Raw genomic sequence first — 14,511 nt, 5'->3', positions numbered from 1 at the left:
CTAAAATCTCATTTCCCTTCAGAGGACGATTAAACGACGACAATGACACTCTGTTGAACTTTTTCTACAAGAACGTTGTCAGACTAGAAATAACTAGAGCGGGAAAAAGACCCACAAATGAGACAGAGGGAGGGAGGAAAGGGAGGAGAGAGGGAAGTGAGTGACAAAGAGAGAGAAGGAGAGAGAGTGAGAGAGAGAGGACGAGTGTACACACAACTTTTCATGTTACTGTTACTATTCAGCCTATCCCTTTGTTCCTCTCAACGTTCTCAGTGTTGTGATGTTATTGAACAAGTTGTTGTGCTGTTTTGTTTGTGTACATGCTCATAAAGCAGTGTTGGACTGATCTGGATTGCGAGTGTGGAAGTGTGTGTGTGTGGCTCAGTGTTGGACTGATCTGGATTGCGAGTGTGGAAGTGTGTATGTGTGGCTCAGTGTTGGACTGATCTGGATTGCGAGTGTGGAAGTGTGTGTGTGTGGCTCTGCTCCACTCACCATGGTGTTGATGTGGCTCCTGGTGGCGGTAGCGTGGCGCAGTGCGCTCCTGACCAGCGCGGGGATGCCCAGCGCCACGGCCTCCACGTCCTGGTCGCCCCGCATGCTCTCCACCAGCCGGCCCAGGCCGTCCACGAAGCTCCGCCAGTGGGGCTGCACCTCGGCCGCGCCGCCCAGGCAGCCCTGCATGGAGCCCAGGCACAGCGCCGGACACGGCCGCCCGCCCTCCACCAGGCCCTGGCAGCGCGGGCAGTACCAGAGGCGCAGCAGCGCACGCCCGCACTCCCGGCCGGCCCGCAGGTGCTGCGTGGTGTTGACCACCTCGATGCCCAGGTTGAGCGCCTGCAGGAAGACGCGGGTGGCCAGCAGCGAGCGCGACAGGCGGGTCATCAGGAGCTTGGGGAAGGCGCCGAACGCGCCGCCGGACGGACCCTGGGTCCAGGCCCCGCGCAGGCACTCGTCGGACGCGGCCGGCGCTGAGGTGCCGCCGCCCAGCAGCCGCCGGTAGGCCAGCGGGAAGAGGCGCGAGAAGAAGCCGGCCACCATGTGGTCCACGCGCGAGTCCGAGCCCAGGATGTAGAGCGACACCTCCAGGAACAGCTGCCCCACTGCGCTGGACGCTCCGCCGCCCAGGCCAGGGAAGTCCTCGCGGAGCATCAGGAGCGTGGCGTTCCGGCCCAGACGCAACACCACATCAAAGGCCTCTACAGAGAGCAAGAGGGAGAGAGAGAAAGAGAGAAAGAGAATGGAGAAACAAAAAGAAGAGAGTGAGAGCAGGCCATGAAAAAGAAATGGGAGGTAAAAGAGAATAACGAAGGAGGTAAAAGAGAGAGGGGGAATGGAGAGGAAGAGAGTGGAGGAGAGAGAGGAGGGGAAGCAGGAGATGAGAAGTGACACAACGGGGACAGATCTATTTGAGCTTCTCCCATCAGATCCACCGCGGATCTCCGGCTGGAACACACAGCACATCCTAATTGGCGGCTCAAGAGATGCTTATTTGTATAAGAACGCCGCTCGTGGAAAGCCCACTTTGAGACATGATTAATAAAGGACATTAAACACAAAACAAGAGCTATCAAACGGCATTAAACACTTACAGCTCCGCGGAAGTGAAGCACTTCACACTTCACACGTAAGTGAGGGAAATGATGGGCTTGCTGATGTTTTATGGAGGGAATCATAAATCAGTGACTTTGTGCTCCACTGGGGTGTCAAACTACGAGTCAAATCTGTCAGGCACAGAACAGAGAGATCAAGAGCTGTGCTTCAGTCTACTTAAAATTATAACAGAGAGAGAGAGAGAGAGAGAGAGAGAGAGAGAGAGAGAGAGAGAGAGAGAGAGGCAGGCAAATTGAGATGAGAGACATCGCATACGGCAGTGGGACTCGGCTGAACAGGGCACTGTGATATGGCGCATATGTTGAACACAGTCCCAGCCTCCCTGACACGTGTTCATTGGCATGAGATAAGTGGGCGGAACCAGCATAAGCTCAACATAACCAGAGCGAGCCGAGCCACAGTGACAAGCTCAGCCACTTTCAGTTAAGGAGCAGAAAACACCCTCCACTAACTTCCACTTGCACTAATCTAGTGAGGATACAGACAGGTGTGGAAAAAGCAGAACACTTTAAGTCTCCGATGGAGAGCTCGATTATTCGGGTGACCTTTTCAGCGCTGCAGAAGAGAGTGCGTCTCAAGAGCCCAAAGTGCTTAGGAGCAGAGAATTCATTTGGACTCCAGCCGAGAGGCAGGCGGCGGGGCCTCTAAAATGTGTTTGGAGAAGAAAGGAGAGCAGAGTCACAGGAGGGATGGAGAGAAAGAGAGAGAGAGAGAGAGAGAGAGAGAGAGAGAGAGAGAGAGAGAGAGAGAGAGAGAGAGGAGGGGGAGAGAGAGAGGAGGGGGAGAGTAATCAGGAGGTGCTAAGTGAACCCCTTATCCTTATCAGGGCAGAGCCAGGGAGGCGAAAACGCCCTCGCCAAACCAACACCCAAAAAGAAAGTGATGGAGTGAACAGCAGGGAGGAGAGAAAAGGAGGAAAACAGAGGGAACAGAGGAGAAGGAGGGAAACAGAGAGAAGAGAGGAGAAGGAGAGAAAAGGAGGGAACAAAGGAGGAGAGAAAAGGAGGGAAACAGAGGAGGAGGAGGGGGGAATTTTGGACTCCTTTAACCAAGTGGCCGGAGCGGGAGGTGGGGGGTTTGTGGAGGTGAGTGGTCGGGGGGTGAGGTGGGGGTTTGTCTGGCTAATTAGGCCACCGCACCAGAGGGACGGCCATTAGCATTGTGCTAAGCAGACGCTTTCCAGCCACTCGCATTAGGCACTTCATCCATCTGCCCTTGTGTGTGTGTGTGTGTGTGTGTGGTTGTGTGTGTGTGTGTGTGTGTGGTTGTGTGTGTGTGTGTGTTCCTTCCTCAAGGGCACACACAACATGCAATTAGATCAAGCGTGCAGAGCAGACATCATTGACCAGGGCTGGGTACCAGTGATTGACTTGGGACAATGAATCACTTAGTGTAGAGATATTATAGGTTGATTGATTTAAATTCGTCCACATGCACATGTACACATAGGTAGCTGCCCAACACACACACACACCAACCTCACTAATAACAATAGGTCTGCACGAACAAAGTGGCCCCAGTGGCTAGTGGCTGGGATGTGAGTGGTTTGCTAATGCTAAGGCATTATTAGTAGATGTATTGATGGGGCTCTGCAACGGCCGCTCCCTAATGCCCTCTACAGCTGACGTGGGATCAGTTTCTGCTGCCCCAGCACGAGCCAAACGAGATGGGCGCAGACCCACCGGCTTGTGTGTGTGAGCCAGCGAAGATGGGCTTGCAGCGCTGCCTTGGGACGAGGCGCGTTGCTTTAACTGGATTGTTTAGGCAGAGATCTCCCGCTGTGACAGACACACTCACACACATCCAGTCTTTATTTCTGTCTCTCTGTCTCTCTCAAACACACACACACACACACACACACACACAGTCTTTCACACACAAAGCCCTCTGTGATTCCTGAGCACACAAACACATGCAGTGCCAAGCAGGATGAACAAAGCAGAGAGAACAGGCACACACGTCCACAGCCCAAACACAGGCATATGATTTACAGACACACAGAAGAGATGAACCTGGCACAGCACAGGCTTGGTGATGATTGCTCTCACAATGGCAAAAAGTACAAGAGCGCATTCATGTTAAAATGCCTATTGAACATCCTGTGCAGTAGCACTCCTACTGCTTAAGCATACAATGGAGGAAAAGACTTCTAACACACAGCTTTGATCAATACTCAAACAGAAGACCCAAACACATTGCAGAACACACACACACACTCCGACAAAAGACCATACACTCTGCTTTTTTTCTTACTAAAGCCATACAATGGATGTGATGGACAGACAGAGAGAAAAACACATGGGAGAGCGAGAAACAGAGAGAACGAGTGCTATTTTCCTCCCCTCATCTGTCTCTTTGAAAGGCTCTTAAGGCAAATCATGTAGCCCAGACAAAGCCCAGTGTATCACTTACAGGCCCGCCAGAGAGACGAGAGATGCCCAGCGTTCTAATGGGCTGGCTGTAGTGTGTGTGTGTGTGTGTGTGTGTGTGTGTGTGTGTGTGTGTGTGTGTGTGTGTGTGTGTGTTTGTGTGTATGTATGTATGCGGGAAGGGCCTCTTCACCATAAATGTAATAGAGCATGGGCAGACGGCGGGGTCACTGGGAGAGGTGGGCTGGCCACGGGCTGGGTCAGGAGGCTGGAGGACTGGAGGGCTCAGCCAGGATCGGGTGTCCACTAATGGGCAAGATGAAGCTCAGAGATGGAGAGCAAGAGAGAGAAGGGCAGAGAGAGAGAGAGAGAAAGAGAGGCAGAATAAAAGAAAGAGGGAGAGAGAAGGGATGAGAGAGAGAGAAAGAGAGGTAGAAGGAAAGAGAGAAAGAGGGAGAGAGAGAAGGGCAGAGAGAGAGACAGATTTGGTCTGGATATCAGTACGGCTGTCTGTGGGTTTGTGCCTTGTGCGTGTGGAGTGTGTTTGTGTGTGACTGTGTCTGAGTGTGTGTATGTGTGTACGTGAGTGTGATATTCTGTGTTTACAAATTTGGCATGGGTATTATCACTGAGAAGTTAGATAATGGAGCAACACACACACACACAGACACACAGACACACACAGACACACACACACACGGCCCATCGGCCCCCCACTCATCGATCCAAGAGAATGTACCTGTCACTGTCAGACCCCAGGCCAAGCCTGTGTGTGTGTGTGTGTGTGTGTGTGTGTGTGTGTGTGTGTGTGAGGAGGGGCGCTGTGCCTGACACATTCTCAAGGCTAGACAGCACCGTTCAGGTTCACTCTCCCCTGCGAGGTAAAGTCATCACACAAGTTTCTCAGTTCTGGTCTGACGCATCACCACCGCAGCCTCACCGAACCGCGGCTACGCTTGACCGGCGCGCCCCTTCACCCTCACACACCCACAGCAGCCACAGAGAGGAGCTTCCACTGGGTCTCTCACTCCCAGAGGTAAAAAGGGCTTCTCAAAAAGTACAATTAAAATCCCAAACCAGCTGATGCGTCTTGACTCAGTGCCTTCATGAAAGTGTCAGGGCAGCAGCATCTGAAATATGGGGAGAGTGTTGCTGAGTCTCGGTAGGTCAGTCCTGTGAGACGCTAGCCACTGAGTCACGGTGGACAGGGATGCAATACGGGTGCAGCTAAAGAGAAAGGCTTTCACTCGGCCTCTAACAATGGAGCGTCTCTCAATACAAATGTTATAAAACACCATGAATCGAACTGCGTTTTCATAAGGGTAGCTGCTTCGCCCTCCATCTTATCGACTCTGTTCAGCTGAAGCCACTCTCACAAATACCCATCCCACTCCTCAAGCTTCACAGGTGCAGTATTTTGGCCTCCGCTCATCCACCCGTCTCTGCGCTGAGGATTGGCACCCTGTGGTGTGCCACCTGTCTGCCGGCATCCGCTCTATCCTCGGCAGCTCACGCGGGCGCTACCTGTTCAGTGGCTGCGCCATCAGCCAAAGCCCCTCTGGGCAGTGAGAGACCTTGTCGTTGAGAAAGCATTCCGATTGCCACAGGGCCAGGTCATCCATCAATGGTGCCAATGGGAGCACAGCCACAGAAAAAAAATCAGCTGATACTGTATTTATGGGCTGGGGTATGAAAGTTGGCCAAATCCATCTCCTTCTATAGCAGAGGCAATGCATCAGACACGCTGGCAAAGATCTAACTCGACAAAGCAACAGCGAGTATGTGTGTGAGTATGTGTGTGTGCGTGCAGGGGAGGCTTGGCATGTGATTATTAAAGACAAATGAATTGTTGTAATAGTGTGACACATCCTGCGTGGCTACGGACGGAGCGACTGTGCGGCGCTGCTGAGGCGAGGGATAGTAAGAGGAAATTCAACACTCATGAGAAATAAGTGGAATCGATGAGATGTCAAGACGCCATCAAAAGAGGCACACTTGGCCAGACTGCAAAAATATCATATTATCTCATTGGTTTCAAGCCCAACAAAGCAATTGTGTTGTGGTTTGTGATCTGTTGGCATAACACAACACCCATATACAGTATATATAAAAGATGTATATATTGTGTATCTATTATAACGTTAATATACATTATCATAATATCCATAAAAATGGATTTAAATTCAGTCGTGTGAAAAGGTCCTATTCATCATGGTTGCGTTGCAGTGGCAGGTGGGAGCCTTGACCAGTTTGACTTGTGTGAGGAATGAAGTAAGTGAGTATTAATTCAGATTAGGGCCTGATCAATACGTCGATGCGCTGCTGTAGCGCTGTTGTCCCGGGGCCTGTAAGATAATCGGGAGGAGTAACCGGAGCCCGGCGGAGGAGGCTCGCCACTGCCGCACGTCGCCGCGGCCACATCCATCAGGCGCTCCGCAGACTCATTACCCCCGCCAGGAATGGATCGCCAATAAATTACCCCGGCAACCAGGCCTAATCAATTTCCCCTGACGGCGTGTCACCTCTAGCCGCCAGAGAGAGAACAAGGGAGCGAGAGAGATAGAGTGCGAGAGAGAGAGACCGAGAGAGAGGGATGAAGGGAGTGGTTGCACACAAACGACAGAGGGTGGGGAGAACACCACCTGGCCCCTCTGCCAAAGCAGCACGCAGGCAGACTGCTTCTGATTGGCCAGCATGCCTGCTGGTGATGACGCCTCCGCTCGCATGCCAACGCAGCGTCTGATGAACGCGGCGCCCTTTTGGGGAAGAGGATGGAAATGAGGTTAGCTAAGGTAACTGCAGACACTGGAGAATCAGTCCACGGGGGCCTTCCAACCCCACCTCTCCCCACCTTCAGCACTTCCTCAAGGTTATTAGCCCCCTTCAGTTCATCATCCCTGGGGTACGCATGCACACTGTGGACTCTGGGAAAAGGCCAAACCCCGAGGACGCCATGCTGAGGTGGACATTACATCCCTTCATCATCCCCTTGAGCAGGGAGATTGGGTACTCGCCTCCTCTAAATGCTCCACAGGTTCCACGGGCAGCCCGGCTGGTTGGACGCACTCTGCGGAGTGGCCTGACCGCTGCTGCTGGGCTGACGGAGGGCATCTGTAGGAGGGATCTTGCCCTTCCAGGAAATTGCGAGGATTTTCAGCAGACATCTGATACGGAGGGCCCCTGTGGGGTTTTTTATTTGAGTGTATGTTTTCACACCCGCCGAGATGTGTGTGCCCGGCTGCTCTCTCTGAAGGCAGCTCTGTCAGAAGATCCAGGGGCTTATCTGAAGCCGTCTGGAAACTCATCATGCGCCGCACAGCTTATTGGAGACGATGGAACACAGGGGGCAGCTCCCTTTGCTTGTGTGGTGGGACTGGTTAAGCTGGGGAAGTTTCACTCTCACCCAAAAATGAGACATTTTTGGAGCTCAGAGTCATTCAAATGTGCTCCCGCTGCTGCAGGGAATGAGAGCACCAGGCACAGCTCACTTGAGCCTGATGAGCTGTCAAAATGACTGCATGGTGGATCGGTCTCTTTTACTGTCCTACACTGAGTTACAACCACCACACAGTTATGCTGACTATGAACACACACTATCTTTCAAAGTGCATCAACCTAATGTAACACTGAACCAAACAAGATCTAGTGCACACATTAATACATGAACAAACCAATAAACGCAGAGACATAAGATCATGCGTTTATGAGTTGGACCGCTTCCCAGGACGGGGACTAGGGAGGCACTCCGATTCCTCCACAGGCAACGTGAGTTTGCACTATTAAAGATAACATCAACATTAACATCTTACTAAATAAAACGTAAGTGTAGATAGAGGTTGCAACATGCTGCAGACGGTCTTTGAAGATCATCATTTCACCAATTATTTTCAGCTCATCCGAGACTGAAGAGGCAGATGTTTCTGAGCATCACATTAACACTGACCTCCATCTCACCCAGTGAGCATAGTGTTACTCCATTCTCTCCGCACTAAAAACAACTCACATTGGTACTGTAATGGCTGTTATTACAGTGTAAATCTGACTGAGGGCTGGTGAGGAGTTTACTGCACACTACTACCCTGAGATAGGAAACAGGCTTCAGAAAGTAGAACTCATACCACTATGTGTTCCAACCATACAGTACACTAAACAAGCTGATGCTTATTAGCTCTACTCATCAGCCAGGTAGATGAGCTAATTAGTGAAATCTCCTGTGTTAGGTGCAGCAGAGCTAATACATGAACACACTTGTACTGGCTGAAGGCTTCCTGGTTTCCCATCTTTGGTGGTGACTGACTCACGAGCTGCTGGCCGAGGATATCTACACGGGCGTATCTTGTGCCTGCTGCCAGACAGCCAGACACTGATCCATCCACACACGCCCAAACACAGACGCGCAGCCAAGCCCACACACTGAGCCCCGCACCCCCCCCCCATCCCCCCCTTCGCCTGCTGCAGCAGCGCCTCCTCCATACGTCGGAGGTGAGTGATGTGGGCTGAGCTCCGGCGCATTGATCTGGATAAGCCTGCGTGAGAGATGGGCTGTCTGAGCAGCCTCAGAGTGCCTCTGCCCATGTAACCTGAGAGAGAGAGAGAGAGAGAGAGAGAGAGAGAGAGAGAGTGAGGGAAAAGGAAAGGAGAAGAGAGGTAGAACAGGAGAAAATAGAGCCTGCACACCTGAGCAGTCTGTGGGGAGTGTTGGGTGCGTCTGTTTGGTCTGAGTGCCAAGGCTTCACGACGCTCCATACGGGAAACAGGAGCTCTTTCAGCAGGGAGGTGCTGATGGAGGACGGGAGGGAGGGGAGACGGTGGAACGGTGTGTGTGTGTGGGGGGGGGGGGGGGGGGGGCACTGGTGGGCTTTCCAGGAAGGAACCACAGGGGATGCTGGGAAGGGTGCAGTCTGGAGAGGGGTCAGGAGCAGCATTGGGTTACATCCTCATCTTCACATCTTAAGACTGATCAAATCAAGCACCCTCCACTGACATCACCTCAGGTGCCGTCGTCATGCTAATCTGACCCATAAATATGATTAAAGAGATTTAATCCTCTGTGCTCATGGGATTGCTGAATAGAAGCAGATCATGACAATTTGACAGAAAGATGACACTATAGGGATAAGGAAAGGCAGGCATACTCGACAGTATTGACAGAAAACCCAGTCAAACCCAAAAAACATTGGGTATTTGTTTTTTTAAGGCCATGCTGGCGCCAGAGGTTTAGTCACTGCGTCGCTTGTGCTGGCCTTTGATTCTCACATTGATTTCAGCGGTCATGGCCTTTCACGAGGTCAGAGTTGGAGTTGTTCCGGAGAGCGCGCTGTGTGTGAGCGAGACACACACGCGCGCGGCCACTCCCACACGCTCCCAATCAAATACAAACCCACTGTTCTCAGGGCCAGCCGAGTTGTGGGACAATAAAGGACATACAACAGCAGGGAGTGGAGAAGAAGAGAAGCAGAAAAAGTAGTAGAGGAGTAGAGTGATAGAGTGATAGAGAGAGATAGAGTGGTGGAGGACTCCGAGGCTTTGAAGCTCCAATCAAAGGCAGCCAAAGCCAACTGATGCCAGTCTGCACATGAAACACAACTCAGAGTGACTCCGCACTCACAGCCACTCCAGTGCACTAGAGAAAGAGAGCGAGAGAAAGAGAGAGAGAGAAGGAGAAAGAGAGAGAGAGAGAGAAAGGGAGAGAGAGAGAAAGGGAGACAGAGAAAGAAGCTGGCAAGAGTAATTATCCACGCGTGCATCACATAGAGGCATGTGTGGTGCAGGGCGCATGTTCATGGTCACAAAGCTGGCGCTTGTAGTCACTAACTCATGGAGCCTCACACACCTCATGCTCTTTTTTATATTCAACCCTGTGTTAAAGGAAGTCTTTCAAGAGATGATATCAATGCCACACTACTGTATATCTAAATGGCATGCTTTATCTTTATCCTTGCTGTTTCTCACACACACACACACACACACACACACACACACACACACACACACACACACACACACACACACAAATGCCACATCTCTCTCTGGGGAAAAGAAACTTAATAAAAAGTATACACAAAGAAATCTATCATTTTGAGTCACGCTACTCCGGCTGTGAACTAATAAGCTGAAAAGCATACAGAGAAAATGGGAGGGAGTGAGATAATGAAGATGGTGAGGCACCCACACACAAAATAAAAAGGATATTTCTAATAAATAATATTATTCTAGATTGCCACCTCTCTCTCTCACACACACACACACAGTGCCTTGTCACCCTTTGATTTATTTCCCCTGTCCAATTATGCACCAAGATACTGTGCTCAATTTCATTTTGGTCCGATAGTGAAAAATATACAACCGTTAGCTCTAGAATACATATTAATAGAGACCTTTAATAAAGGAACCAGGCAGTAATTAATAAAAAAATACCCTCCTTTTTGAAGTGGTGTTTTAAAGGCAGATAAAAGCAACTGGCTGAATTTAAAAGGAGAGCAGAGGAAAGGATGGAAAGATCATAGCAGAGGGAGAGAGAGATAGATGAAGAGTGTGTGGGGGAGATAGAGTGAGGTCGGGTTTTGAAATCCTGGAGACAGATGTGTGCACAGTCAGGGAGAGAGTGCGAGATAGACAGGGAGAGAAAGAGTGATAGCCAGTATCTCACCAGTAGAGAGGCAGAGAGAGGGAGGAGGAGACCGAGGGAGAGAGAGAAAGAGAGAGAGAGAGTGGAGAGCTCTTAAGGGAAAGTGACTTTGGGGATTATCTTCAACTGGATCAATCTAAGATACATGCTCACCAAGAGAACTCAATTGCTGTAATATGACCACTGTATCCTTTTCCTATTAGCCTAAGCATTAATCCCTGACCTATCTGCCCTCTCTCTCCCTCTCTCCCTCCCTCTCTCCCCCTCTCTCTCCCCCTCTCTCTCCATCTATTGAGGTGGGCTCAGTTCACTCACTGGCAGTGCAGAGTGGCCTGTTCGTGTGCCTGGTACTGATGTCCAGCCGGTCAGATAGCGGCTCTCTGGCCACAGCTCCCCTGGATCCCCTGCCAAGATGGAAGGGCTCCGTGGCCCCTCCCACCAGTCTGCCGCCTCAGCCGCACTCGTCGTCTGCCTGTGATCAAAGTTTGATCAGGCGAGCTGATTGGCTGTCTTCCCAGTGGGCATTGTGGGCAGGGGCGAGCCTGGCACCGGCGAGCCACAAAACAAGATGGCAGCCATACGGTGGCAGCCCCGCAGACAGCATCCTGCGATCACTGATTTGCTTTACCTAGTTTTCCTTTTTAGATTTCAAAGGGTTCCACTCTGTTTGGTGTGGTGGGTCTCAGGCATGATCAGAGTGGAGGATATGGGAGGCACACAGAGGCTCTGATAGGCTCTCTGGGCTGGTACTAAGAGGGGGGGGGGGGGGGGGGGGGGGGGTTCTGATGGTGGCCCCCAGTGTGGAGCCCTCTCCGCTGGGCTCCAAGCTTTGCCTTCCTCCCCGCTGAGGGGTTGGTCAAGCGCAGCGGCTCCCGGCAGCTTCTCCATCCGCCCGCAGGACGAGGCCTAGCAGCAAGCTCCGGAGGGGCAGTTATCAGCGCTCATCCACCGGCCCCCGCCTGCACCTGCTACTCAACAGGGAGACTGGCCTGCTCGCCACACACACACACACACACACACGCACGTCACCTTCCCCTCAGCCCGGTCCTGGCTCTTTACGCTCCACAGAGCAGCACTGAGTAATGGTAACCGGAGCGGGAGGATCTGTATCTCTAAGTGCTCTCCTCTGACGGGTTCTCACTCTATCTCCCTAACCCCCAGCCCTCCCCTTCTACCATCATACGCTCTCTCTTTGTCTCTTTCTCTCCTTCTCCTACCTCTCTCCTGTCTTTCTTTCCCTCCCTCCCTCCCTCTAACTCTTGCACTCCTCCACTTTTTCATTCCCCAATCTCTCTCGCGCGCGCTCCGTCTGCGCCTGCCACTCCTCTACTGTGCTCTGCTGCGTTAAGTGTTGATGGTAGCGGCTGGTAAGGGTCCCGAGATCAAACGGCACCTATCAGCAGGTACACACACGCCCAGAGGAAGAGGAGGAAGAGGAGGAGGGGCATGCGCAGCGCAGGAGATGAAGCCTGGCTGTCAGGAGAGCCACAGAGGAAGCGGTTGGCTTGGTCCTCTGCAAAAGGACATGGGCGCCCTTTTAACTACAATCTCAGTTTTGAAATGTAATGCTGGCATCACTTTTCATACTGTAATACTGGTGACGGCAGCCAGTAGTATTCTGGAGGTAATCACGGTTTAATGCTGTACATGTGGAACGTAAGCTGAAAATAGGCCACACTCACAAAGCTGAGGGGAAAACAACATGTGGTGAATGACAGCTATGGAGCTATGGAAAGCTGGGGACTACTGCATTTCAACGGCACGCAACGTATTTCTCAGAAATATTTCAAGGCCGGAATGTTTTGTCACTGCCTTTCATCTAGGCCAAGTTGAGCGCTCATGTTTGTTTCTTTACAAGAGTGACTGTGTGTGCATGTACTGTATGTGTGTGTGTGTGTGTGTGTGTGTGTGTGTGTCGATGTGTGTGTGCTTAGTGACGTGCCTGCCCCGCCCCCAGCCCTGTTTGGAGGTTCGGCTGTTGCCAAGGCGCCACGTGCTGCTGGCACAGCGGAGGAGCCTCCACCCCGACAGGTGTCAGCTTGATCAAAGCGTGGCGTGCTTCTTTCCCCCCTTCTTGCTTTCTCTCTCTCTCTCTCTCTCTCCCTCTCTCTCTCTCTTTCTCCTCCTCTCAGTGTTCTTCCCTCTCTTCCGCTTCTTCTTCTCCCTCTTCCTTAATTAGTGTTGCATTTCCTTTCCCCCCCTCCTCCCTCTCTCTCTCCCTCTCTCTCCCTCTCTCTCCCTCCCTCCCTCTCTCTCTCTCTCTCTCTCTCTCTCTTTCTCCTCCTCTCAGTATTCTTCCCCTCTTCCGCTTCTTCTTCTCCCTCTTCCTTAATTAGTGTTGCATTTCCTTTCCCCCCCTCCTCCCTCTCTCTCTCTCTCTCTCTCTCTCTCTCTTTCTCTCTCTCTCTAGCGCAAGCTTAGCATTCTCCTCCCCCTCCGCGCCCTCTCTCTCACCCCAGCCTTGCTTTACTTTATCATATTGCAATCCATCTATCTGGGTGGGAGCAGGTGCCCCGTGGGACAGCAGCACATCCGCTTCTGTTTGCCAGCAACAATAGGGGGAGACGCGGTGGCGGCTGGAGTTATTAATCTCGGGCAGACGGCGTGTCCTCGTGCCCGCATACCTTAACTGCCCCCCTCCCCCCGCCCTCCTCTTGCCTCCTAATTTGTTCTTGCCCCACTGCCCCTCATTACCTGCCGGGCTGAACCCCTGAGATGCCAGGCTCAGCAATATATATTAAAATCAGGGGCCTGCTTGTCTCGGGCACAATGGAGATATGCCCACCTTTTAATCATAGCTTTCGCTTGTGCGGGAGATGCCCTCTCCTGGGCCTATGGTCCTGTCCTGTTCTCTCTCTCTCTCTCTCTCTCTCTCTCTGCCCTTCACAGTATCACCCTATTTCTATACCTTTTTCATCTCCACCTCCCCTTGTTTTCCTCCCTCTCTCTCTCTCTCCCACCCTCTCTCGGACGTCTCTCACTCCCAGCAGTCCTGCTGATGAATGGGTCAGCGCTGGCATCCTGATGCCCACCAGCCAGAGGCGCAGCCCGAGCTCTCCAAAGCTCTCCAGGATCACGGGGGGAATGAGATTAATTAATCCTGCAGTTTGGGGAGTCTGACATAGTGGGTGCCTCGTGTGTGTGTGTGTGTGTGTGTGTGTGTGTGTGTGTGTGTGTGTGTGTGTGTGTGTGTGTGTGTGTCTGTGTGTGTGTGTGTGAGTGTGTGTGTGTGTGTGTGTGTGTGTGTAGTTTGGGGGTGCTGATGAACTCTTTAAATAAACGCCACATGGGTAAAGGTAGGAGCAGCCTGAGGCAGGGCAACTGAGACTGTCCTTGACCTCCCATACACACACACACAGACACAGACACACACACATCCACACACCAGTGCATGCACAAACCCAACGGGTAATGATTTTTCAGTGGAGACTTGTAAAGCAGGGGGGCCGGGGAGTGGACGTCCACTCTGGAGACCACGGCGCTGTTTCGCCGAGCCGTGCGTGAAATGAGGCGGGCGGTGGTGCAGCGCTGGCAAAGGCATAGCCCTATGTTTAGAGCGTCCCCCTGCCCTTCAGCCGCCCGCCCGCCCGCCCGCCTGCCTGCGCTGTGCCCTTCCCTCCTTGCCTCTGCCGCTGCGCGCGGAGCGGGTGGAGGAGACCGCAGCGTGCCACCATCTGGGGCGATGGCGGGGAGTGGGGAGTAAAAAAACGCCCGGGGTGATTTCTCTCGTCAGGCGCGCAAACACAGACGTCAGCCATGAACCTTGCTTAAGGATGCCCTGGCGACATTAACTATGGGCGAGAAGGACTCCTCGCTCTGGGATTATTACTCATTTAGCAGCTGAGCCTGAGTGGGTGTGGGGGGGGTGAAGTACGATCACGATGAGAGACTCATTAAAAG

General features: G+C 52.3%; 1 protein-coding gene across 1 annotated transcript in view; it reads right to left on the bottom strand.

The window, feature by feature from the left end:
* gpc3 (glypican 3) overlaps positions 1–14,511 on the bottom strand; it is a 103,729-nt gene that overhangs the window by 50,754 nt on the left and 38,464 nt on the right. The window contains exon 3 of the mRNA XM_042074462.1: positions 496–1,199. Coding sequence (XP_041930396.1) covers positions 496–1,199 — 704 coding nt within the window. The remainder of the gene's footprint in view (positions 1–495; positions 1,200–14,511) is intronic.

Source organism: Alosa sapidissima, chromosome 20, assembly GCF_018492685.1.
Source record: "Alosa sapidissima isolate fAloSap1 chromosome 20, fAloSap1.pri, whole genome shotgun sequence".
Taxonomy (NCBI): domain Eukaryota; kingdom Metazoa; phylum Chordata; class Actinopteri; order Clupeiformes; family Clupeidae; genus Alosa; species Alosa sapidissima.
The sequence above is the reverse complement of the archived record's forward strand: the minus strand, read 5'-3'. Positions and strand labels throughout refer to the sequence as shown.